Raw genomic sequence first — 27,630 nt, forward strand, 5'->3', positions numbered from 1 at the left:
AAAACACAGAACTCCTACTCTCATCTATTAATATAAGCAAGGCTTCTTAATCTTCAAATCTACTAAAAAATAAGAACATAACTGTTACTTCCCTGTCTCATTCTAGCAATGCATGAAATTCATTCTCAGGTATCTTAACCCAAATGAAAAAATCCTTTTTAATGAATAACATTTTATCTTTTGTGGTATAGTTTCATAAACTTTGTAACGTTTGTTATTTTGATCATTCATGTAAGAAGAAATTGAAACTTTTAGTACTCAAGTCTTGTGGCCATAAAATATAAATTCTTAAAATTTTATTCTATATTTTTAGGATAACAAAGTATGATAGAGTACTCAATAAAAGACTTACAAAGATGAAAAAAATTAGGTTAGGGTAATACTCTGTAGTAAATATGGAGAGGAAATAGGAGTTAAAGGAGCAAAAACCAGATAAAGTTTTCAAATCTCTTATGGAATTTGGTTGTACTGGGTAACTTTAAGAATGATAGAATATTTCCACTTTAGTAACTTAGTATTTACAATATAACAGATCTTCCTCACCCTTTTACAATAATCTAACATTAAGAGTTCCAAAGAATAGCAAGAAGAGATAAGAAAGCCTTCTTCAGCGATCAGTGCAAAGAAATAGAGGAAAAGAACAGAAAGGGAAAGAGGAGAGATCTCTTCAAGAAAATTAGAGATACCAAGGGAACATTCCATGCAAAGATGGGCTCGATAAAGGACAGAAATGGTATGGACCTAACAGAAGCAGAAGATATTAAGAAGAGATGGCAAGAATACACAGAAGAACTGTACAAAAAGGATCTTCACAACCCGGATAATCACAATGGTGTGATCATTCATCTAGAGCCAGACATCCTGGAATGCGAAATCAAGTGGGCCTTAGAAAGCATCACTATGAACAAAGCTAGTGGAGGTGATGGAATTCCAGTAGAGCTATTTCAAATCCTGGATGATGATGCTGTGAAAGTGCTGCACTCAATATGCCAACAAATTTGAAAAACTCAGCAGTGGCCACAGGACTGGAAAAGGTCAGTTTTCATTCCAATCCCAAAGAAAGGCAATGCCAAAGAATACTCAAACTACCGCACAATTGCACTCATCTCGCAAGCTAGTAAAGTAATGCTCAAAATTCTCCAAGCCAGGCTTCAGCAATACATGAACCATGAACTTCCTGATGTTCAAGCGGGTTTTAGAAAAGGCAGAGGAACCAGAGATCAAATTGCCAACATCCGCTGGATCATGGAAAAAGCAAGAGAGGTCCAGAAAAACATCTATTTCTGCTTTATTGACTATGCCAAAGCCTTTGACTGTGTGGATCACAAGAAACTGTGGAAAATTCTAAAAGAGATGGGAATACCAGACCACCTAACCTGCCTCTTGAGAAATCTGTATGCAGGTCAGGAAGCAACAGCCAGAACTGGACATGGAACAACAGACTGGTTCCAGATAGGAAAAGCAGTATGTCAAGGCTTATACTGTCACCCTGCTTATTTAACTTCTATGCAGAGTACATCATGAGAAATGCTGGACTGGAAGAAGCACAAGCTGGAATCAAGACTGCCAGGAGAAATATCAATAACCTCAGATATGCAGATGACACCACCATTATGGTAGAAAGTGAAGAGGAACTAAAGAGCCTCTTGATGAAAGTGAAAGAAGAGAGTGAAAAAGTTGGCTTAAAGCTCAACATTCAGAAAACGAAGATCATGGCATCCAGTCCTATCACTCCATGGGAAATAGATGGAGAAACAGTGGAAACAGTGTCAGACTTTATTTTGGGGGGCTCCAAAATCACTGCAGATGGTGACTGCAGCCATGAAATTAAAAGACGTTTACTCCTTGGAAGAAAAGTTATGACCAACCTAGATAGTATATTCAAAACATTACTCTGTCGACTAAGGTCCGTCCAGTCAAGGCTATGGTTTTTCCAGTAGTCATGTATGGATGCGAGAGTTGGACTGTGAAGAAGGCTGAGCGCTGAAGAATTGATGCTTTTGAACTGTGATGCTGGAGAAGACTCTTGAGAGTCCCCTGGACTGTAAGGAGATCCAACCAGTCCATTCTGAAGGAGATCAGCCCTGGGATTTCTTTGGAAGGAATGACGCTAAAGCTGAAGCTCCAGTACTTTGGCCACCTCATGCGAAGAGTTGACTCATTGGAAAAGACTTTGATGCTGGGAGGGATTGGGGGCAGGAGGAGAAGGCGACGACAGAGGATGAGATGGCTGGATGGCATCATCTACTCGATGGACGTGAGTCTGAGTGAACTCTGGGAGTTGGTGATAGACAGGGAGGCCTGGCGTGCTGCGATTCATGGGGTCACAAAGAGTCGGACACGACTGAGTGACTAAACTCAACTGAACATTAATATTCTACGACTCCAAGACATTTAGCAGAAGTGCCCTCAGGGGCAGGCACCTACTCAAATTTTGTGTCTGGATGCCTTGGTTGCTCAACCTGGTGCTAGCTCTGGTTCCCAAAGTCACTAAGCATGGTGAGCCATGACCTAACCACTGGGTGAGTCCTGCTGACAAATCGTAAAAGGACTGGAGAGAAGAGGAGAAAGGAAACAGGGGAAACAGAAGGCAATGGGATTATGACAGAATCCTTTAAAGGATGATGGGAGTAAGGAAATAAGGAATAAAGAATTCAAACTCCTAACCATCAGCAGTATTAACGCTCAGATGGGAATCTGCTTAGTAAAAGCTTCAGTCACAGCGAGATTTAGGATTGAATTCCAGTTACGTAAAGCATTCATTCCGTGGAGCATACAACCCAACATTGGGTAACATAATCCTGTCCAAAACACATTGGGAGAAAAAAAAAAGGGTGTCATTAGTTTTGGAAATCTAAGTCTCTATGTTCTTTTGGGAAAGAAAGCAAAGTAAAATGGGTCCTGTGTGTGGCAGTGGAGGATGGAGCACAATAAGCCCGGCTGTAGCAGGTGCTCACGGGCCCAGGACGTCACATGCCTGAAGACACTGACTTTCTTTCCTGATTGGTGGTGTTTAGGCGCTAAGTTGTGTCCAACTCTTTGCGACCCAATGGACTGTAGCCCGCCAGGCTCCTCTGTCCATGGGATTTTCCAGGCAAGAATACTGGAGTGGGTTGCCATTTCCTCCTCCATTCCTTCCTGATAAAATGAAGCTATACCTAGACCACACCTGGCAGGCAAGCACCTATCATGGATTCTTAAAAGCCATGTCTTACTGGCTTCCTGACACTACGCCATAAACTACATCATAAATGAGGAGCACTGATTTCTGAGAAAGCTGGAACCAGACCCTAGGTGAATGGGAACTGGGAGGTTTCCAGCAGAATGTCCACTCTCCCCACTCTGCTCTCTTGTGCTCAAGTCGACAGAGATGTCATGAAAAGCTACGGTGCATATCAGAGTTCCTCTGCAACTTTTGAGACTTCTTATCATAAAAACATAAGCCAGGGCTTCCCTAGTGGCTCAGATTGTAGAGAGTCCACCTGCAATGCGAGAGACCCAGGTTCAATCCCTGGGTCGGGAAGAGCCCCTGGAGAAGCGAATGGCAACCCACTCCAGTATTCTTGTCTGGAGAAAGCCATGGACAGAGGAGTCTGGTGAGCTACAGCCCATGGGGTCACAAAGAGTCAGACACAACTGAGCGACCGACACTTTCTCTTCATCATGAAAAGAAGAAATTGAATGTGAAGCTATGGGAAGAGCTAGCTGAAGGGTCTGTCCACCGCTTCTGAGATCTACTCACACAGAAAGGACCTGAAGCCAAGTGTCTGGACTGCTAAGTGGAACAGAATCACCAAAGTGCAGTGGGAGAGTTTTCAAATCTACCTTCACTTCAAATTCAAATTCCAATTGGTTTTGCAGCCACCTAGCACCTCACACAGGCTGTTACCTGAGGGGTGCTAAGTTGCTTCCATCCTGTCCAACTCTTTGTAACTCCACGGACTGTAGCCCACCAGGCTCCTCTGTCCATGGGATTTTCCAGGCAAGAGTACTGGAGTGGGTTGTCATTTCCTTCTCCAGGGGATCTTCCTGACCCGGGGATTGAACCTGCGTTTCTTATGTCTCCTGCACTAGCAGGCGGGTTCTTTACCACTAGCGCCAGCTGGGACTGACACTTTGAAGTTAAGGTAATAAACTCTATTAATGTTAATACTCTATCAACGCTGCTGCTGCTGCTAAGTCGCTCAGTCATGTCCGAGTCTGTGCGACCCCACAGACGGCAGCCCACCAGGCTCCCCCGTCCCTGGGATTCTCCAGGCAAGAACACCGGAGTGGGTTGCCATTTCCTTCTCCAGTGCATGAAAGTGAAAAGTGAAAGTGAAGTCGCTCAGTCGTGTCTGACTCTTAGTGACCCCATGGACTGTAGCCTACCAGGCTCCTCCGTCCATGGGATTTTCCAGGCAAGAGTACTGGAGTGGGGTGCCACTGCCTTCTCCCTATGAATGCTAATACCTTCTAATTTTTGACCTATTTTCCTTGGGAGCGGGGAGAAGGAGGCAGATATGAGAGGGGTTGATACCAAAAACTACTTTAAAAATTTACTCTGGGCATGTTACTTGCTTTCTCTCTCAATGTACTTTAAATCTCCATTGTGCACAATGCTGGCCCCTTTGGACTGATTCTCCTGCCCTTTAGAGGGGAGCCTACAACAGCGCCCAAAGAACAATACTTCCAAATGCCATGAATAAATATTCATCTAGAACATTACGCTCTTACAAAACATCACCAGAGAACACTTGCCCCGAATATTGCCTCCCCTACAGCTCTTTCTCTATGATTTTATTCAGAAAGTTCTACAGACACAAGTTTCAAAACACGCCATGATCCCCTTTCAACCCAAACAGCTCTGTTTTTATTTGCTTTATCTATGATTCAGCCTGTCTCTGTACAAACAGTTCTGCACCTAAAAATAAAGGTAAAACCATTCTTCTGAAGAAATAGCGCATCTTTCAAAGTATGCAGGTACAAGCCAACATAACATTATTTACTATCTTTAAAAGGATGGTAATTTCCATTTAGACATAATGCTTGCTTGACACATACACCAGATGATTATCAGTTAGTAGCCTGAACAAACTCAGGACACTACTGCTAAATCTGACATCCAGTGAGACAGGAGATGGCAGGAGACAGACAAGCGAGAGAAATACAGAAAGCTGGACTTTCCCTGATCACCAAAAACACCAAACCACATCTGGTTTTCATATGAATTCTGTTGACTCAACAAACGTGATTCCAATTCTACAGTAACTGTGGATTTCATACACTGTGCTGTGCTCTGCCTCTCAGCTGCGTCCGACTCTTTGCGAACCCATGGACTGTAGCCTGCCAGGCTCCTCTGTCCCTGGGGATTCTCCAGCCAAGAATACTGGAGTCGGTTGCCATGCCCTCCTCCAGAGGATCTTCCCAATCCAAGGAGTCAAACCCAGGTCTCCAGCACTGCAGGCGATTCTTTACCGTCTGAGTAACCAGGGAAGCCCTTTCATTAGCAGGTTACAAAATCAATTTAATGAGCTAGAGTCAGCACTGATCTAATAGAAAAATATCATTTGTTTTAATGATGAGTACTTTTTATGAAACTAGCTTTAAACACACACATACTGATATACTTACATATTGGATCTCACTGATAATTATGTTTACTAAGGGTTTGAAAATATTAATTCTATAGGATATCATTTTTAGTCCTAAAAATTCCAGTTAAGAGATTAATGTGTATAATTAACATTTTATTTAAGAATATATACATTTGCCTTGTCCTGATGAGTCTTAATGTAAACAAAATGGAGTTAGAGTCCAGGTGTTCCGATTAAATGTGACTGAAAAGCAAAAGTAAAAGTCTCTTAGTAATGTCCGACTCTGCGACCCTATGGACTATACAGTCCACGGAATTCTCCAGGCCAGAATACTGGAGTGGGTTGCCATGCCCTCCTCCAGGGGATCTTCCCAACCCAGGGATCGAACCCAGGTCTCCTGCCTTGCAGGTGGATTCTTCACCATCTGAGCCACCAGGGAAGCCCAAGAACACTGGAGTGGGGAGCCTATTCCTTCTCCACTGGGTCTTCCCGACCCAGGAATCGAATTGGGGTCTCCTGAATTGCGGGCAGATTCTTTACCAACTGAGCTATCAGGGAAACCCTAAGTGTCATTAAGTATTGATAATAATGTTAAGCATTAAGCTAAGCCAGGGACTGTCATGACACTTTACATAAGTTATCTTATGTATCTCTCAACACAGCTATAAAGTACTAATTATTCTTCTAACTTTACTCAGGGAAGCAAGGCAACTTGCCCAGGGTCTCAAAGACAGGAAGTGGTAAGACCGGGATAAATCTTGTTATCCAGCTACAGAGAGTTTAGCTGAATTACTCTCCATGCAGTGAAAGTAAAAGTTAGTTGCACAGTCGTGTCCGACTCTTTGTGATCCCACGGACTGTTGCCTGCCAGGCTCCTCTGTCCATGGAATTCTCCAGGCAAGAATACTGGAGTGGGTTGCCATTTCCTTCTCCAGGGCATCTTCCGACCTGAGGATCAAACCCGTGTCTCCTGCATTGCAGGCATATTCTGTACCAACTGAGTCACTAGGGAAGCTCTTAAAATAGATGTTTCTGAGATTATCTCCTTGGAAATTATGCTCAGGAAGTCTCAGATGACATTACTGCATGCAGAGAACTCGAGTGTTCGAAAAATGCTAACATGGGCACCCCAGCAGCTGAAAAGGATTTCAGACGTCAGAATGAACACGTTTAGGAAGTGACTACCATTTCCCAGTAGGCTTCCCAGGTGGCTCAGTGGGTAAAGAATCTGCGTGCAATGCAGGAGATGCAAGTTTGATCCTTGGGTCAGGAAGATTCCCCTGGAGGAAGAAATGGCAACCTACTCCAGTATTCTTGCCTGGAGAATCCCATGGACAGAGGAGCCAGGTGGGCTACAGTCCATGGGGTCGCAAAAAGTTGGACACGACTGAAGCGATGGAGCACAGTACACTTCCCAGTGCAGGGACAGTTCCTGGGGTACTAAGGATGCACATTAAATTGCAAAATTAAGAAAGGTCATGGCCAAGCAGATTCTTTAGCAGCTCAAGACTCACATGCTTTAAAATTTTCATCATTCTAGTTGGTCAAAGGTCATGCTGGAAGAAGTAAGAGAACTTTACTCAGAATCCAAGCCTGACTGGCATAAGGTAGTGACGTGGACTACTATTTTAAAGGGAATCTAAGGATTTATATGGATTTCTCAGGTGGCTCTGAGAGTAAAGAATGTGCCTGCAAGGCAGGAGACACAGGTTCGATCTCTGCATCAGGAAGATCTCCTGGAGGAGAAAATGTTAATCCACTGCAGTATTCTTGCCTGGAGAAACTTATGGACAGAGGAGCCTGGTGGGCTACAGTCCATGGGGTCGCAGAGTTGGACACAACTGAAGTGACTAAGCGTAGGATTTATATAATAGTCAGTGTCTCCATCCATCTCTTTCCTCCTGAAAAATCATATCCACCTGCAGATAACTAAGCAAAGACACATTCCAAATGTCTGACATATACCACACTTACAAAGTACAAAAATCTGCTCTGTGCACAGAAGTGTAAGTGAAATTATATTCTATACTGTGGGGAGTCTGTTCTTTCTGAGAGTATTTCTGAGTAATTCCATGCTGCTGCTGCTGCTGCTGCCACCAAGTCGCTTCAGTCGTGTCTGACTCTGTGAGACCCCAGAGACAGCAGCCCAACAGGATCCTCCGTCCCTGGGATTCTCCAGGCAAGAACACTGGAGTGGGTTGCCAGCGCCTTCTCCAATGCATGAAAGTGAAAAGTGAAAGTGAAGTCGATTAGTCGTGTCCGACTCTTGGCGATCCCATGGACTGCAGCCCACCAGGCTCCTCTGGCCATGGGATTCTCCAGGCAAGAGTACTGGAGTGGGGTGCCATTGCCTTCTCCAGAGTAATTCCATGAGTACATACAAATGTGGATGACAATGAGGCAAGAGCATTTTCTTTTCCTATTTCCTTATAATGCAAAGTCACATGAAAGTCATATTAAATAACATAATAAATGGTTAAAATTCTGTCAGGAAAACCTAGTGTTAAGAATTTTCCTAATTTATGATTCGCAAAAGTTTTCAGAAACGTTGTATATCACTTATGCCAACATTAAGATTCTCTTCCAAGGATATGCATGAAACACATATCAGCTTCATATTGTGGAAATGAGAGTTAACTTACCATTCCGATACATTTTCTGAGGATGCTCCAGATACTGAAGTCATTTCTGGAAAACATAGGGGAGGGCAGGCTTGTTCTAGAAAAAAAAGAAAAGAAAAATAATTTAACTTTAATAGCACTGGCAGTAGGGGAAAAAAAGCTACTGTCATTACCACGGAAGCCACAGGCATACATTAATGAGACATTAATATGCCTGTAAAAATCTGCATGTGCAAAAGCAACACCACCAAAGATACTAAATATCACTAGTCACTGGGGAAATGCAAATTAAAACCACAATGAGATATCACCTCACACCTGTAACAGCATCACCCAAAGATAAGGGATTACAAATGCGGACATCAATGTGGAGAAAAATGAAGGCTGTGCACTGTTGGTGGGACTGTAAACTGATATAGCCAGTGGAGAAAAGAGTATGGAGGGTCCTCAAAAGATTAAAATTGAACTCACATAATAGCTACCAATTCTGCTTCTGGGAACACATTAAACACTAACTTGAAAAGATGTCTACATCCCCATGTTCATAGCAGCATTATTTATGAAAGCCAAGACATGGTAACAACCTGAGGGTCCACTGATAGATGGACAATAAGATGTGGTATCTATTTCTCTCTCTCTCTCTCACAGACACACATACCCACACACTCACAAAGAGAGGAATATTATTCAACCATAAAAAATGCAGAAACCTGACCATTTGCAACAAAATGGATGGACCTTGAAGGTATTATGTTAAGTGAAACAAGTCAGACAAAGACAAATACTTCACGATCTCACATGTGGAATCTAACAGTAATGACAACAAAAGCCACATAAAACTCACAGAAAAAAGATCAGATTTGTGGTTGGAGAGAAATGGAGAAAGGTGGTCAACATGCACAAACTTTCGATTATAAGATAAAGAAGTACCATGAATATAATGTACAACGTAACTACAGGTTAACACTGGAAGATATAATTAAGGTACAGAGTGAAGTTAAGAAAGTAGATTTTAGAGTTCTCATCACCAGGAGAGATGATGGATGATGACTAAATCTACTGTGGTAATCATGTCACAATACTGCAAAATGTAATATATATGTAACTCAAACCACTGTACTGTACACCTTAACCTTAGTGAGGTATATTTTCTCAACAAAAGTGGAAAAAATGTGCATCATCATAAGAGGCTAAAACAGGGTCATTCTGGGCTTATATCCCCAGTCACTGCTATTTTGGGCCCTGAAAAATTTCAGAGCAGATCGACTGGCCCCACATCCTCACAGCTATCCTGATCAGAATTCTCCTAACCCTCCTGTGCTGCTGTCCAGCTATTCACACCACCTCAGAGGGACACTGTTCTGGCATATCTGACTTGCTGTCTGCTCTAAGACAGACCTCTCACATTCTGATGCTCAATAAATTATTTTCCTTTAGCTGTTAAATAATGGAAACAAAAATGCCATCAGAGAACCTATTATCAGGTTGTTTTTAAGAAATTAAATGGGAAAATGCCAACTCCAAACCCAAAGTAAAATTTAGGCTGGGCATCATATATCAGTACTTTCCCAGAGGTACTGATACTGAACCAAACTCAACCAATTCTGGATATACGGGAAAATCCTTTACAAATTAACCTCTAGAGAAGGAACATTCCCAAAGCCTCTGCAGGAGCTGAGAAGTTGCTGAGAGGAGGGTGGCTGTTGTCGGCGAAGGTCTGCTGTTCCCATGAGCAACATACCTGAGCTCAGGCATCCTGAGACCTCAGCACTACCAGGGGCAGGAGCAGGGGGTGCCCGGAACAACTTCCTGAAACACCCTTACGATGATGCTTTCTTTTCCATTATCTTAGGTTATGTTCAAGGGTGCTAGTTTTCCAATGCTGTTTGAAACATACCCATGTAACTAAAATATTAAAGAAAATTTGAAAGAATAGCATTGAGACATATACAGTACCATGTGTAAAATAGATGACCAGTGAAAGTTCGATGTATGAAGCAGGGCACCCAAAGTTGGTGCTCTGGGACAACCTAGAGGGATGGGGTGGGGAGGAAGGTGGGCGGGGGTAGTTCAGGATGAAGGGGACACATGTATACTGTGGCCAATTCATGTTGATGTATGGCAAAAACCATCACTATATTGTAAAGTAATTATCCTCCAATTAAAATTTAAAAAGAAAATATTAAAATTTTTACCTTCTATAGAATCTATATTCTATAAACTACTTCAAATTATACAAGTTACTAAAATTTTAAGTTTTAAAATAAATAATATTTTAAGATCCTCTGTGGTAGAATCCTTCTGATTTTCCTTTTTTAGGAACATACACTGCTCATTTGGCAGATTTGTTATCTGCCCAATCTGCTGGATAAGTGGCCACAGATGGTACTGAAATCACATTCTCTATACAATCTAAGACTATCGATCTCGATGACATGAACAATTGAATCAAGGGGTAGAATCTCTGCCATTACCTAACATTTGCATGTATAATACAGTTTTAGAGATGCATATCAACTGCATTTTTCATCTCTTGTCTATTAAAATACAAAATCTATGTCTAGGAAGTTATGAGCCTAAAATAAGTTTTGTGAAAACTGAATAAGGGACTGTATTGTCCCCGACAGATGCTTACATTAAATGTACGTGTATAGGTTACTATTCTAATTAAAGGCAAGAACAACAACAACAAAAAGACATATTTTGTAAGCAAGAAGGCAGGAGATAAAGAGACATCCAAGCTTTACTCGGAGTAGAGGTTTAAGTATTTGATGAATGAGTTTTGGAAATTTATAAGGCCTTTTGGTACACATTATTCCTTTCATAAAGAATCTAGAGGGGTAGGATGGGGTGGGAGGTGGGAGGGAGGTTCACGAGGGAGGGGACATGTATATACCTATGGTTGATATATGCTGATGTATGGCAGAAACCAACACAATATTGTAAAGCAATTATCCTTCCACTAAAAACTAAATTAAAAAAAAGAATTTGGTTTATGTTGTGCTACTCAAGAGATCAACACTAGGGTCACTGGTGGAAGCCACAGGACAGCCAAGGTAAATATAATATAAACCTAATGTTCTATAAAGCTAACATAACAGCTATGAGCCTCCCTGGTGGCTCAGTGGTGAAGAATCCACCTGCCAATGCAGGAGACAAAGGTTTGATCCCTGGGTCAGGAAGATCCCCTGAAGAAGGAAATGGCAACCCACTCCAGTATTCTTGCCGGGAGAATCCCATGGACAGAGGAGCCTGGCAGGCTGCAGTCCATGGGGTCGCAAAGAGTTGGTCATAACTTAGGTACTAAATAACAACATAACAGCTAACATAAAACATAACCTGTCTTATAGTTAATTCCAAATAGGGGAGACAAGAGATCGCAACAAGGAAGGGCTTCAAACAGATGCTGGAGGATCCCTTTCGGTCATGGCCCTGATAGGCATTCCTGCGCTGGGTGGGAAGTTGGCCTCCATCAGCTTGTCCAGGGATGTTGCTAAACGTCCCACATGGAATAAGACAGGTCACCACACCAAAAAATTATCCAGCTTCTAAAGAGCCTCTTGATGAAGGTGAAAGAAGAGAGTGAAAAATTTGGCTTAAAGCTCAACATTCAGAAAACGAAGATCATGGCATCCAATCCTATCACTTCATGGCAAATAGATGGGGAAACAGTGGAAACAGTGGCTAACTATTTTTGGGGGCTCCAGAATCACTGCAGATGGTGACTGCAGCCATGAAATTAAAAGATGCTTGATCCTTGGAAGGAAAGTTATGACCAACCTAGATAGCATATTAAAAAGCAGAGACATTACTTTCCCAACAAAGGTCCATCTTGTCAAGGCTATGGTTTTTCCAGTAGTCATGTATGGATGTGAGAGGTGGACCATAAAGAAAGCTGAGCGCCAAAAAATTGATGCTTTTGAACTGTGGTGTTGGAGAAGACTCTTGAGAGTCCTTGGACTGCAAGGAGATCCAACCAGTCCATTCTGAAGGAGATCAGTCCTGAATATTCACTGGAAGGACTGATGCTGAGGCTGAAACTCCAATACTTTGGCCATCTGGTGCAAAGAACTGACTCATTTGAAAAGACCCTGATGCTGGGAAAGATTAAGGGCAGGAGGAGAAGGGGATGACAGGGGATGAGATGGTTGGATGGCATCACCGACTCAGTGGACATGAGCTTGGGTGGACTCCGGGAGTTGGTGATGGACAGGGAGGCCTGGCATGCTGTGGTCCTCGTGGTCACAGAGTCGGACACGACTGAGCGACTGAACTGACCTGAACTGAATGTCAGTAGTGCCAAAGTTGAGAGAATTATCATAGAAATGGGACTTCCCCAGTGGCTCAGATGGTAAAGAATTCGCCTGCAATGTAGGAGACCTGGGTTCAATCCCTGGGTCAGGAAGATTTCCTAGAGAAGAGAATGACTACCCACTCCAGTACTCTTGCCTGGAGACTTCCATGGACAGAGCAACTTGGTGGGCTACGTCCATGGTGTCGCAAAGAAGCTGGACATGACTGAGCAACAAACACATACTGTATACTGTATCACGGAAATATGAGAGTTTCACAGATAATTTTAAACTTTGTAGTGTCTTTTTTTAAAAAAAAAAGCAACAAGATAAATTTTAATAATATATTTGATTTAACCCAATAGGGTCCAAAATATCATCTCAAATGTAATCAATGTAAAAATATTAGTGAGATATTTGATACTTCTCCCCACAACACGTCTTCAAAATCCAGTGTTGATTTTACACTTAGAGCACATCTCAATTTAGCTACCACATTTTTAACAAAGTGAAATGTAGTCTTACCAAAGCAGTAATGTTATGTTTAATGGCAAAATACTTGGTACTGCTTCACTTTTACAAACTATGTTATGAAATTAACACAATAAAATCTATCCTTATTAAAATTAAGTAAGACTAAAGACTCAGCTTCTTGGTCACACTAGACACATTTCAAATGCTCAAAAATCACCTTTGTCTACTATTTGACATAATGGATTTCCGTGATTACTTCTGAACACAAAAGGCTAGGATTGCTCTCAGATTGTAGAGAAGAGCACAAAATTACTCACTTACATGAGTCTAAAGTCAATGAGAAGCAAAACAGTCCACAGCCCAATCATTAAGAGGATGTGAAATCTGCAGTATTATCTAAAGAAGCAGAGGGAATGGATTTTTTAAAATTAGGTAGATCAAAGTTTAAAAAAAATGATTTGTACTTAAAAGGGTACGTTTCTATATTTTAAATGTTCACTCCTTCCATGCGGGGGTAGGGAAGAATAATAAGAATTCCCTACTGATCTTGGATGAGGCAGCGTTACTCCAGGCAGAAATCAGAACCATGGGGGGCGGGCCTCAGAGTTTTCAGGCTGAGCACACAGATCAATCATTCTCTCGCCTTCGAGTTTATCTGAGAGTCATTATCCTGAATTCTATGCTTCCTTTTTCCCTTCACACAGAGAGAAAACACCCTGTACCAGGGACTGAGAGCGATGTGGCCCGGTTCTATTTTCAACCATACAGATGCCACTCTGACTGTGGACACAAGGGCACAATGACTGGTCTTTAGGAAGGTCCCATCCCAGTTGCTTCATCTCCGTGCTGCTCGGGGCTCAGCCGCTGCCCCAACACCACGCCCTGCATCACAGGGTGTATACAGACCCCCAGCTGAACCAAGTTAACGTGAAGTGTGACTCACAAAGGCTGTGCTGGGTCCCCCTTGCTCTGAACACGCTGTGCAAAATTCAGACCACTGGCCCCCACACCTTTGGGAGATGCTTCTGTCTTCACCATGCCACTGAGCTCCTCTGGGACTTGGGAATGGGCACGGATGTGCCCCACGGGAACAGCACATGTGGTGTAGGCCCTCACACAAGGGGAGGAAAGACCCAGGGGAAGGGATCCAAGGCTGCAGCCCATGCCCCTGCCTCCCAGCATGAAAGTGAAAGTCGCTCAGTCGACCTTTTGTGACCCCATGGACTATACAGTCCCTGGAATTCTTCAGGTCAGAATACTGGAGTGGGTAGCCATTCCCTTAACCTGGGACTAATCTCCAGCAGGGTGATCTGGCTGGCTGATCTACTTCAGGTGGAGGCTACATCTACAGTGAGAAAAGGGACATCCGAGATGCACCTAGAGATTGTCCTACTGAGTGAAGTCAGACAGAGAAAGAGCTATACAGATGATGTCGCCTGTATGATGAATCTAAAAAACTGGTTCAGGGTTGAGCTCCCTGTGTTATACAGCAACTTCCCATTAGCTAGATATTTTACATATGGTAATGTATATGTTTCAATGGCACTCTCTCAATTCATCCCATCCTCTCATTCCTTTCCCCCACTGTGTCCAAAGTCGGTTCTCTATTTTGCATCTGTATTCTTGCCCTGCAAACAGGTTCATCAGTACCATTTTTCTAGATTCCATATGTATGCATTAATATATAATATTTGTTTTTCTCTTTCTGACTTTACTCTGTATAACAGGCTCCAGGTTCATTCACCTCACTAGAACTGACTCAAATTTGTTCCTTTTTATGACTGAGTAATATCCCACATATATCACAACTTCCTCGTCTATTTCATCTGTCAAAGGACATCCAGGTTGCTTCCATGCCCCAGTTATTGTAAACAGTGCTGCAAAAAACACTGGGGTACATATGCCAATTTTCAACTATGGTTTTCTCAGGGTATATGCCCAGTAGTGGGATTGCTGGGTCAGATGGTAGTTTTATGCCTAGTGTTTTAAAGAATCTCCACACCGTTCTCCAAAGTGGCTATTATTTATTTACATTCCCACCAACAGTCCAAGAGGGTTCCCTTTCCTTCACACCATCGCCCTCATTTACTGTTTGTAGATTTTCTGATGATGGGTATTCTGACAGGTAGTGAGGTAATAACTCACTGCAGTTTTGATTTGCATTTCTCTAATAATGAGAGATGCTCATGTGTTTGCCGGACATCTCTAAGCAATGCAATTTTAAACGCACTCCAATGTGTTAATTTCAAGAAATGAGGTTTGTTGGTGTTCCATGGTATGCTTAAATTCCACAGTTCTTAATTTTCCCTATCTTCATTCATATCCTCTGTTATTTCTGTACACATCTGTCACTTACTAGAGACTGTAGTTCCTCCTGAGATCAGGGACTATGTCTTATTCTCTTCTGCATGCCCCACATTGCAGAGTATTTTGCATGCTAACAGGTGCTGTATGTTTTTACCTAACATCTCAAGTTAAAATGAGCAGCAGAAAGAAAACCAGCAAAAAAATGAAAGATATGAATAAGTGGTAAGTGAGGCATGAAGAACACAGATAATCAAATTTTCTGCCTTTAAGTGATCTCTTAAGAAAACATTTTCAAAACCAAATTCCTTAACACACATTTTCATATCCATTTCTTAAATCTTCTGAAGGAATAACCATTTTTAGCAGAATATTCATTAGGATATTTAGAAAAGCACAAAACAATCTAATTCTAACCTTTGATTCAAGATCAAAAGAATCCTAAGAACTAAAAATCTAAGAAAATAATTTCAGAGAAGCAGACTTTAAAACATGTATAACTGTAACACTGAAAATTTACATGTGTACACTTACACATGTATTATGCGTTTTATACTTATGTGTGTGTATCTTCTTGCAATCATTAGGTGCTTATCACCTCTCCTTTTCAACTATCAGAATTCTCTTTTCCCCCAAATCATCCCTTCCATTAGTCCCAATTTAAATATAACCCTAAAGAACACAGCTTGTATTTGAAACCAACAATCTGTAATTTTGCTTGGACTACTGATGTTTGCTAAACATCCAAAATGAAAGTATTCCAAACAAGGAAGCCATTAGGAATAAACTACAAAATAAAATTCTATTCAAAAAATTGAAGACTAGATTTTAAAATGATGCTGTATGAGTAAATTATCATAGTAATTAAAAGCCTTATTTTCACAAATTATGTAAAATCTTACATAGTTCATCTGGGGTACAATTCGCAAATCTTTTATAAACATTTAAAGAAAATAATGGGCAGAAAAGCCTAGTAATCTCAAAGCTAATGCAAAAAGATACTCTTACTTATAAGTTAATTAAAAAGTATCAATTTCCATTTTTGGAAATGGATCACTCCTCTCTATCCTTCCTTCCTCCTGGTCAGGACAAACCACCACAGAGAATATAACACTCTTATTAACCCTCCACTCATTACTGAAGGACATGCAAGGCTCCTGTTGAGCATTTACTTAAATTCTCATTAAATGAGATTCTAAACTCTGTTGAACCTGTGGTTGGAACACCACAGGCACTCAGTAAATGTTGAGATTTTATGCCAGTTGGTTTTCTGTTAAATAGGGCTCTAGGTTGAGTCCTGCAATCCATTCATCCTATAATTTTTCAATAGCAATCAAAAAGGGGTATTTATTTACTCTCAAACTATTATGTCATTCTCATTAAAAGATACTGATGAAGTTAACTTGAAGAACACACATCATTAATGATACTAGACAGAACCAAGGACAATGGTTAATATTTGGGGGAGGCAGAGGCAAAGATTTCTTAGAGTGAACCCAAAAAAGCCCTAACATAAAAGAGAAAAGTTGTAAAATGGATTTCATAAAACCAAAACCTTCTGTTCAAAGAAGGTATTAAGATGTCTATTTATTATTAAGGCAATGGAAAGGTAAGCTATCAACTCAGAGAAAATATACATGCTACATATGTCATTCCTAAAGAAAATCAGTCCTGAATATTCATTGGAAAGACTGATGCTGAAACTGAAACTCCAATACTTTGGCCACCTGATGCGAAGAACTGACTCATTGGAAAAGACCCTGACGTTGGGAAAGACTGAAGGCAGGAGGAGAAGGGGATGATGGAGGATAAGATGGTTGGATGGTGTCACTGACTCGATGGACAAGAGTTTGGGTGAACTCTGGGAGTTGGTGATGGACAGGGAGGCCTGGCGTGCTGCGATTCATGGGGTCACAAAGAGTCGGACACAACTGAGCGACTGAACTGAACATATATTTTGATAAAGGATTATATCCAGTGATCACTTTAGCGGCATATATACTAAAACTGGAATGATACAGAGAAGATTAGCATGGACTCGGCTCAAGGATGACGCAAAGTCATGAAGTGTTCCACATATTTATAAAACTGATAATTAATGAGACTCTACAGGAGCTACCCCACGTCCAAGGTCAGGGGTGGCAGCTGAGAGGAGCAACCCCATGTCCAAGGAGTGATGGCTGCATGGGCGCAGGAGGGCCAAGAGGAGCTACTTCACGTTCAAGGTCAGGAGGGGTGACCTCGTCCAAGCAGCTGCACTTTGCTGGAGCAGCCATGAAGAGATACCCCACATCCAAGGTAAGAGAAACCCAAGTGAGACGGTAGGTGTTGCCAGAGGGCATCAGAGGGCAGACACACTGAAACCATGATCATAGAAAATTAGCCAATCTGATCACACGGACCACAGCCTTGTCTAACTCAATGAAACAGCCATGCCCTGTGGGGCCACCCAAGATGGGCAGGTCATGGTAGAGAGGTCTGACAGAATGTGGTCCACTGGAGAAGGGAATGGCAAATCACTTCAGTATTCTTGCCTTGAGAACCCCATGAACAGTATGAAAAGGCAAAATGATAGGATACTGAAAGAGGAACTCCCCAGGTCAGTAGGTGCCCAATATGCTACAGGAGATCAGTGGAGAAATAACTCCAGAAAGAATGAAGGGATGGAGCCAAAGCAAAAACAATACCCAGTTGTGGATGGGACTGGTGATAGAAGCAAGGTCCGATGCTGTAAAGAGCAATATTGCATAGGAACTTGGAATATTAGGTCCATGAATCAAGGCAAACTGGAAGTGGTCAAACAGGAGATGGCAAGAGTGAACATCGACATTCTAGGAATCAGCAAACTAAAATGGACTAGAATGGGTGAATTTAACTCAGATGACCATTACATCTACTACTGCGGGCAGGAATCCCTCAGAAGAAATGGAGTAGCCATCATGGTCAACAAAAGAGTCCAAAATGCAGTACTTGGATGCAATCTCAAAAACGACAGAATGATCTCTGTTCATTTCCAAGGCAAACCATTCAATATCACGGTAATCCAAGCCTATGCCCCAATCAGTAATGCTGAAGAAGCTGAAGTTGAAAGGTTCTATGAAGACCTACAAGACCTTTTAGAACTAACACCTAAGAAAGATGTCCTTTTCATTATAGGGGACTGGAATGCAAAAGTAGGAAGTTAAGACACACCTGGAGTTACAGGCAGATTTGGCCTTGGAGTACAGAATGAAGCAGGGCAAAGGCTAATAGCGTTTTGCCAAGAGAATGCACTGGTCATAGCAAACATCCTCTTCCAACAACACAAGAGAAGACTCTACACATGGACATCATCAAATGGTCAACACCGAAATCAGACCGATTATATTGTTTGTAGCCAAAGATGGAGAAGCTCTATACAGTCAGCAAAAACAAGACCAGGAGCTGACTGTGGCTCAGATCATGAACTTCTTATTGCCAAATTCAGATGTGAATTGAAGAAAGTGGGGAAAACCACCAGACCGTTCAGGTATGACCTAAATCAAATCCCTTATGATTACACAGTGGAAGTGAGAAATAGATTTAAGGGACTAGATCTTCCTGATGAACTATGGATGGAGGTTCGTGACACTGTACAGGAGACAGGGATCAAGACCATCCCCATGGAAAAGAAATGCAAACAAGCAAAATGACTGTCTGAGGAGGCCTTACAAATAGCTGTGAAAAGAAGAGAAGCAAAAAGCCAAGGAGAAAAGGAAAGATATTCCCATTTGAATGCAGAGTTCCAGAGAATAGCAAGGAGAGATAAGAAAGCCTTCCTGATGAACAATGCAAAGTAACAGAAGAAAACAACAGAATGGGAAAGACTAGAGATCTCTTCAAGAAAATTAAGAGATACCAAGGGGACATTTCATGCAAAGATGGGCTCAATAAAGGACAGAAATGGTATGGACCTAACAGAAGCAGAAGATATTAAGAAGAGATGGCAATACACAGAAGAACTGTACAAAAAAGATCTTCACAACCCATATAATCACAATGGTGTGATCATTCATCTAGAGCCAGACATCCTGGAATGTGAAGTCAAGTGGGCCTTAGAAAGCATCACTTCAAACAAAGCTAGTGGAGGTGATGGAATTCCAGTTGAGCTGTTTCAAATCCTGAAAGATGATGCTGTGAAAGTGCTGCACTCAATATGCCAGCAAATTTGGAAAACTCAGCAGTGGCCACAGGACTGGAAAAGGTCAGTTTTCATTCCAATCCCAAAGACAGGCAATCCCAAAGAATGCTCAAACTACCACACAATTGCACTCATCTCACATGCTAGTAAAGTAGTGCTCAAAATTCTCCAAGCCAGACTTCGGCAATATGTGAATTGTAAACTTCCAGATGTTCAAGCTGGTTTTAGAAAAGGCAGAGGAACCAGAGATCAAATTGCCAACATCCGCTGGATCATGGAAAAAGCAAGAGAGTTCCAGAAAAACATCTATTTCTGCTTTATTGACTATGCCAAAGCCTTTGACTGTGTGGGTCACAAGAAACTGTGGAAAATTCTGAAAGAGATGGGCATACCAGACCACCTCACCTGCCTCTTGAGAAACCTATATGTAGGTCAGGAAGCAACAGTTAGAACTGGACATGGAACAACAGACTGGTTCCAAATAGGAAAAGGAGTACGTCAAGGCTATATATTGTCACCCTACTTATTTAACTTCTATGCAGAGTACATCATGAGAAACGCTGGGCTGGAAGAAGCACAAGCTGGAATCAAGACTGCCAGGAGAAATATCAATAACCTGAGATATGCAGATGACGCCACCCTTATGGCAGAAAGTAAAGAGGAACTAAAAAGTCTCTTGATCAAAGTGAAAGAGGAGAGTGAAAAAGTTGGCTTAAAGCTCAACATTCAGAAAACGAAGACCAGGGCACCTGGTCCTATCACTTCATGGGAAATAGATGGGGAAAAACAGTGGAAACAGTGGCAGACTGTTTTTTTGGGCTCCAAAATCACTGCAGATGGTGACTGCAGCCATGAAATTAAAAGACACTTACTCCTTGGAAGAAAAGTTATGACCAACCTAGATAGCATATTAAAAAGCAGAGATATTACTTTGCCAACAAAGGTCCATCTATTCAAGGCTATGGTTTTTCCAGTGGTCATGCATGGATGTGAGACTTGGACTGTGACAAAAGCTGAGTGCCGAAGAATTGATGCTTTTGAACTGTGGTGTTGGAGAAGACTCTTGAGAGTCTCTTGGACTGCAAGGAGATCCAACCAGTCCATCCTAAAGGAGACGAGTTGGGTGTTCATTGGAAGGACTGATGCTGAGGCTGAAACTCCAATACTTTGGCCACCTTATGTGAAGAGGTGACTCACTGGAAAAGACCCTGATGCTGGGAAAGATTGAGGGCAGGAGGAGAAGGAGACGACAGAGGATGAGATGGCTGGATGGCATCACCGACTCAATGGACATGAGTTTGAGTAAACTCCAGGAGTTGGTGATGGACAGGGTGGCCTGGCATGCTGCGATTCATGGGGTCGCAAAGAGTCGGACACGACTGAGTGACTGAAGGGAACTAAACTATATCCAAATGGAAAGGAAATCTAAAAGAGAGGGGGATATATGTAAACACGTAGCTGATTCACTTTGCTATACAGCAGAAACACAACACTGTAAAGCAACTGTATTCCACTAAAATTAATTTTGAAAATAAAAGAATTATATCCAAAATATAGAAAGAGTTCCTATAAATCAATAATACACAGACATACAACTCAATTTAAAATGGGCATAAGCCTCAGGCACTTCCCAAAATAAACTTTAAAACTGATTCATAAATGCATGTGTAAGTGCTCAAAATCATTTACAAAATGTAAATAAAACCAGGACGTGATTCTGTGTTAAACCCATAAAGCATCAAACGTTGGTGAGGTTGCAGAGTAACTGAAATTCTCACACAGAGAAATGGTACACTGACTTTTGCAAACATTACAGTAACTTTCTATAGCTAAGTACACACCCTCTCTAGAACCCCCAAATGCTACTCCTACATAACAAAGTGAAAAACTGTCCATAAGGAAGACGTGTATAAGAATGCTTAATGCAGCTTTATTCAGTAAAACTCCCAAGTGAGAAAAGCCCAAATGTCCATTAACAGGGATACAGAGAAACAAACTGCTGCATATTCAAACGATGGCATTATCACTCAGCATTAAACAAACTGAACGCTGAACCACATGACATGGATGACTCTCAGAAACACTGAGTGATGAAAGCCACGCTAAGAAAAAGATTACATGCAACACACTGCTGTGTTCCAAATGGATAACCAACAAGGTCCTACTGTACAGCACCTGGAGCTCTGCTCATTGTTATGCAGCAGCCTGGATGGGACCGGGTTTGAGGAAGGATGGATACATGTATATGTATATGTATGGCTGAGTTCCATCCCTGTTCACCCGAAACTATCACATTGTTAATGGCTGTACTCCAATATATGGCAAAAAGTTAAAAAAAAAAAAAAGAGCACATGCACATTCCATCCGCAACGCAGTTCAATAATAGACAAGACTAATCTATCGCGACAGAAACAAGAATGGAGGGTGGTTATGGGCGGGGCGGGGGGAGGGTGGGATTAGTGACCAGGAGGCAGTTACAGGGAACTTTCTGGAGTGATGGAAACAGTCTACATCTTGATGGGGGGAGGGAGGGTTTGTTTCATGAGTATATGAATTTGCCAAAACTTATCAAATTGTATATTTAAGAGCTTGAATTTCAAAGCATGCTAACTTTACTTCAACAAAGAAGCAAAAAGACACTATACTGTAATTTGTTGGTTTCCCAAACTTTTTGGTCTTAAGATCTATTTAATTCTTAAAGGTTATTTGTGGTCGCAATGAGTTTTCTTTTATTGTGGATTACATCTATCACTACTTACTATATCAGAAGAAAAAAAAAACACGTTTTGCTTATTAATAACAGTAAAATAAATATGCTAACTTAAATGACATTTTTATGAAAAAGAAGTAACTGTATTGTCCAAAAGAAGAATACCTTAGTAAGAAGAGTGGCATTCTTAAACACTTTTGCAGCCCCTTTAATGTCCAGTCTTACAGAAGTAGCTCGTTGCTCATAACTGCTCCTGCCCTGAATCACCGATGTCGCACCATCACGTGGTATCTATAAAACTCCTATATGCTTATTAGTGGATAATAATTTTAAAAAGGCTAATATCTTAGTAATATTAAGAAACTTGTTTTAACCTTGTGGTTCTCCCTAAAAGGGTCCTAGGGGATCCCCTCTCCCCAACAATGGTCAAAAGACTATTTTATAGAAGCACTGGCATAGACAGTCAGCAAAGGGGCCATCCACTTTTCACAAGGTATCTTTAGGAAACTTTAGAACAAGTCAATTAAAAAAAAACTGATTCAATAAATATGGACTGAACTTCAACTACCATAATTGATTTTGTGACTAAGAGAAGGCTGGATCACAAAATACTCAAGAATGTTTACAGTTGAGGTACTTCAGTTTCAAAATGTTATTTCATTTCTGGAGTCTGTTTCAATACTTTAACATTTCAATCTGTGTATAAAACAAATTTCTCTGGCCTTGCAACTCAAAGAATTTCAGCTTAAGTTGATGCAATCTGGTTTTTTCATCATGAAAATGATATTTTCATTAAACCAAGGAAAACAATGTTTGCCCTCCAAAGTTGATTTATGTCCCTAGTTTTAAAAATGCTATCATTCTTCAGTCATGGAAGAGTAAGTAAAACTGTACTTATAATATATGTGGAGATATAAGATCTTCAAAGGCATTTTGTTTATATGAAACATTTCATAAGTGTAATATATTAGTATCAACACAAAATAACTAAAATATACCTATACAATACAATGAAATTCCTAAAATCTGTCTATCTCCATTTCAACAGAAGCAAGCTTGGATTGACTACAATATCAATGAGTATACTGATATTGTAATGTACCTTCTACCAACTTCCAGACTTGAATTCTGGCAAAGAGAGGAGCTGCAAGTTCTCTCTGTATACCCAGAATCAGCACCTCACTTAGGGCTGAGTCAGACATGCAGGTCATGGGGTTAGGTGGACAGCTGGGTATTTAATCTGCTCCTAGATATATTCAAGTAAAATCAGCCTTTAATCTTAGAAGAAAGTCCGTACAAGTCTAAGATGAGATCCTTAAGACTAGTCCAGAGCCTTTTCAGGGACTATGCATATTTTTAGAAGTCCAACAACTTGGTTTCCTATTTTAAGCTTACTGTGGTAACTTTATGTAATTATCTGATATTGCTATCTGGTTCTGCAGTGTAAAGATTATTTTTCATTTTGATCTCTTAAATTATGAAAAGCCTGTAACCGTCACTTAATAAATCTGGCTCTATTTAACAAGGAGATGAAGGTGATTATATGGCCTTGTTTTATAAGAGTTATTATTTATTTTGATTTTAATAAGTTAAAATGCATATTTAAAATTTCAAGCTGCTTTCCATATTGGCTTTTAAAATTTAGAATTCTTTGTCCAACTTCAGTAACGTAATAAATTGACTTCCTATTCTTGTTAGTTTATTACCTTTACCAGATTAAGAGGAAAGCCTACAGAAACATCACACCGCCAAGCCAACATGGACCGATGAACACATACCCAGGCAGCAGTCCTTCAGTTTAGAGAGAAGTTGGCCGCTTGGGCAACAGGACTTCCTCACGTCAAGCCTACTGAATGCTGTTTGGCACAACTGGCAAGAAGGCATGACACGGTAAGTTAAGGCAGACCTTACTTAACTTAGGGACAGAGTATGTATTCTGCTCACCTTATCTCAAAGAATTAACTAAGACTTCATGCAATGAGGGGGCTGGACAGATGTAAACTAATGAAAGTATAGAGAGCAGGTCACAATAAGGTCATCTAAGACCTAAAAGAAATGGTCTTAATGACAAAGAACACAGACAAAATGCAGGCTGAGCGCAGTACAAGTCAGCCAGTTTTTTCGTCCCTGTCTCATCTGAAAGGCTGACCTAAGCCCTCCTGCAGTGTGGACAGCTAAGCAGCACAGAGGCAGTGAGCATGAAATCTTCTACTAACACCTTCCCACATGCCAGAAAGGATCTAAAGCTGTTTTGCTGCCAGTAATTTTGCTGGCAGGAAATGGGAAAGCCGCCTTTCCTGACTATAACAGGAGTTTCTTGGACACTACACTAGGAAAGGTCCCGTCTTAGAACCCGGGTGTGCTCCAGCTGGACTAGGAGTCTGGCAGTAGGCAGTGCGAGGTATGGCAAGACCCCAGAGTAGCCCTGAGTGCCTGATGGCAATGGTTGATACCTGAACACAACTCTGGAGCAAAGCTGTGCCTAACAGGCTGCGTGTCACCTGGACACTGCAGTCAAGGGCTTCAGATTCCCAAAACAAGAGTCTGGGGACTATGCAAGCTGTGGTCAACACAGAGAGAAGACACATAGAGAAGATATGCACTGGATAATTAAGTATCCCTCTGCAAACACTGCTCTGCCTCTTTCTGTGGCTCTGAACTTTTTAATACCATTACTGGATTAAGAGGAAAGCCTACAGAATCATCATATTGCCAAGTCAACATGGACTGACGAAAACATATCCAGGAACCAGCCCTTCAGTTTAGAAAGCAGCTGGCCCTTTAAACCACATGCGTTTTTGTAGAATGAACATAACAGTTTGTGATCTGCTTTAGCCAGTTCAATAGCCTGACAACTTCCTTTTAGAGTGACCTGAGATCTTTTTGACTGCTTACCCATCAGAGGGATAGAATTTTTAAGGAGAGCTGAATTTCTGGTTCCTTCCTTCTCTGCGACACATAACACCTCCATGGACGTTATTTGACATACATGCCAGTTTCCTTTCTGATTTCTTGGAGCCCAGTAAGATACCTGTACTGCAAAGAACAGTATTCCTCTCTTTCCTAAGAAGCTTTCTTCTGCTAATAGATTACACAGTGTCCTCAAACACAAGTCAGGAGGAAGAAGTCTACCTCACCTTCTGAGATTTTCTTGTTCTTTCCAATAAGATAATGTCAATCATAATCCTGGGAAAAAAGCCAAAAATCTTGGCCTTCACTCATAATAAGAGAACGCACAGTAATTGAAGAGGAACAATTTCCATGGAACATTACACCTTTAATCACTCCTACATCCTTTGGAATATTCTACTTTGGTAGGAAGTTGGTAGACAATAGAGATTATAAGGAGAGAAATTTTTATATCAGTTTGAAATTGGCAGAATTTTCAATGCGTTCAAGTGTTCTTTTGTATACTCATGTTAATACAAGTGGAAATGTGCAAAGGCCCAGAAAACGCGTTCCATGTCCACTGTAATTAGCAATAGTGCCTAGCTCTGAGCCAACAGCAGATGGCTGATTAATAAACTCTTTGGGACTATGATGATGTTAATCCTCTGCAAATTATTATATAAAAGAAACAAACAGAACTGCATTAATTAAAAGCTGGGACAGACTGTTTTACATTTCAGAGTATCAATCCAGGAATTTGCCTAAGCATATAAATCTCTGTTCTTCTAAACATCTATGAAGACTCTAAATTTTAAGAAAAGAATGGAGGCTCCGAAGTCAGAATATCTGGCTTGCATGCAGGTCCTATCATTTATTTGCTAAGTGATCTTGGGCAAGTCAATTAAACTTTTTGTGCTTCAATCTGTTCATCTGTAGAATTGAGGATATAATAATAATTGCCCTACCTATGACTCAGAGCTATTCTGAGAATCGAAAGCTATGGATTTTGTGAAATATCTATATATCAATTTATAATCCAAATGTACGTTGGGGCCATTAATATTACATATCTGAAGATGCAGAAGCACTCTGGGTCTGAAGTTAACACACTACAGCCAGAAGACAGTGGCTCCAGCAAACAGTCAGACCTAGGTTCTAACATCTTGCTTCTGGACTGTGCTTTTGTGAGGTGTTGCTCAAGTCAGAGATGAAGCATGGATGGGCTAAATGCTAACCAAAGTGACAAAGCTATGCTATGTCATATAGCCAGAACCAGATGCAGAAGGAAAGAGCACTATGTTGACAGTTCTCGATTGTTTTATTATCATGGTACACTTTCACCTACTAGAATTTTTCACAATCTACTTAAGGGACTCAAAGACCCAAAACATCAAAGCACAGAAGCAAGACAATATTGTGAAGGATCTGTGGTTATAAATAATCTACTTGGCTCACCCAGCCAGCCTTGCTGAAACTGGGGTTTCTCACAGCCCAGAACACACCGTTTCACTCCAGCTCTAGTAGGACACCAGGCTCCATCTCTTACCACTGGCTGTACCTTTGCTCTAGCACAAGTCATATTATATTCCCCATATATCATCACAGTGTGCAGATATGATGACAGTCATCTACGCTTTCCACACTTGTCAGATACAAAGGCAACGCTTCCTGCTTGAGAACCAGGATGTGTAATTAATGTGAGTCTTTTCCAGAAGAGCAAGGAATTGGCTCTGAGAATACTCACTACGGCGGAATGGCAGCTCATGCTTAGACTTCACATCCTGGCTGAGCATGGTGCTGCACCAACATGACTCAACAGCAGGCTGAGCCCCATGAATAGCATCTGTCATGTCCTACAAGCCCTGAATGCACTGTGTAAAGAGCTGTGCATGAACCACGTTTTCTGAAGATTTTAAAGGTACAAGGCAAAGAAACGGTTAAAGGATCTTTTTGTTTTGAAAACAAAATAACTTTCCTAATTTACATCTTGCAAATCCTTACTGACATCCCTGGTAGCTCAGATGGTAAAGAGTCCACCTGCAATGCAGGAGGCTGGGGTTTGATCCCTGAGTTGGGAAGATCCCCTGGAGAAAAAAATAGCAACCCACTCCAGTATTCTTGCCTGGGAAATCCCATGGACAGAGGAGCCTAGCAGGCTACAGTCCATGGTGTCAGGAAGAGTCAGACATGACAGAGCAATTCAACAACAATAACAACTCCTTATTATTATATATGGTGCTATCTAAAATAGGAAAATCTTTCTGTGTTAACAAGCACAACAAACAATACAGAATTCTATGTCCCCTGAGGCTGTTTTCTCCTTCAGGCAAAATTCAGGTTGGCACAGTTCCAATGGGAGACACTTCGATGTATTTGTAAAGACCAAATCCCACAGGTCATCAAAAGCCAAGATGCCCAGTCTATGAATTACCGTAATTAAGAAATGGCCAGAGTAAACAGAATAAGGTAGACCATTAAAAGAATAAGCTACACTGACTATTTCCCAAGCACTCAGAACCTTGTGTTTATGTACATGGAAGAGAAGGAGGGTGCATCTTCAAATAGAGTAAGATGCCAAGCAAGGAAATACATTTTATTAAATATT

At 41.2% G+C, this 27,630-nt stretch overlaps 1 protein-coding gene and 1 non-coding gene across 6 annotated transcripts in view; one reads left to right on the forward strand and one right to left on the reverse strand.

Moving 5' to 3' along the window:
- OSBPL1A (oxysterol binding protein like 1A) overlaps positions 1–27,630 on the reverse strand; it is a 221,221-nt gene that overhangs the window by 30,943 nt on the left and 162,648 nt on the right. For all 5 annotated transcript variants that reach the window (XM_040264746.1, XM_040264750.1, XM_040264752.1 and 2 more), the window contains one exon: positions 8,219–8,294. In XM_040264746.1, the coding sequence (XP_040120680.1) occupies positions 8,219–8,294 (76 nt within the window). The remainder of the gene's footprint in view (positions 1–8,218; positions 8,295–27,630) is intronic.
- On the forward strand, positions 17,248–17,349 carry LOC120881235. Its single transcript, XR_005725264.1, has one exon. It is a non-coding gene; the product is annotated as a U6 spliceosomal RNA (small nuclear RNA).

Source organism: Oryx dammah, unplaced genomic scaffold (assembly GCF_014754425.2).
Source record: "Oryx dammah isolate SB20612 unplaced genomic scaffold, SCBI_Odam_1.1 HiC_scaffold_22, whole genome shotgun sequence".
NCBI classification, from domain to species: Eukaryota; Metazoa; Chordata; class Mammalia; order Artiodactyla; family Bovidae; genus Oryx; species Oryx dammah.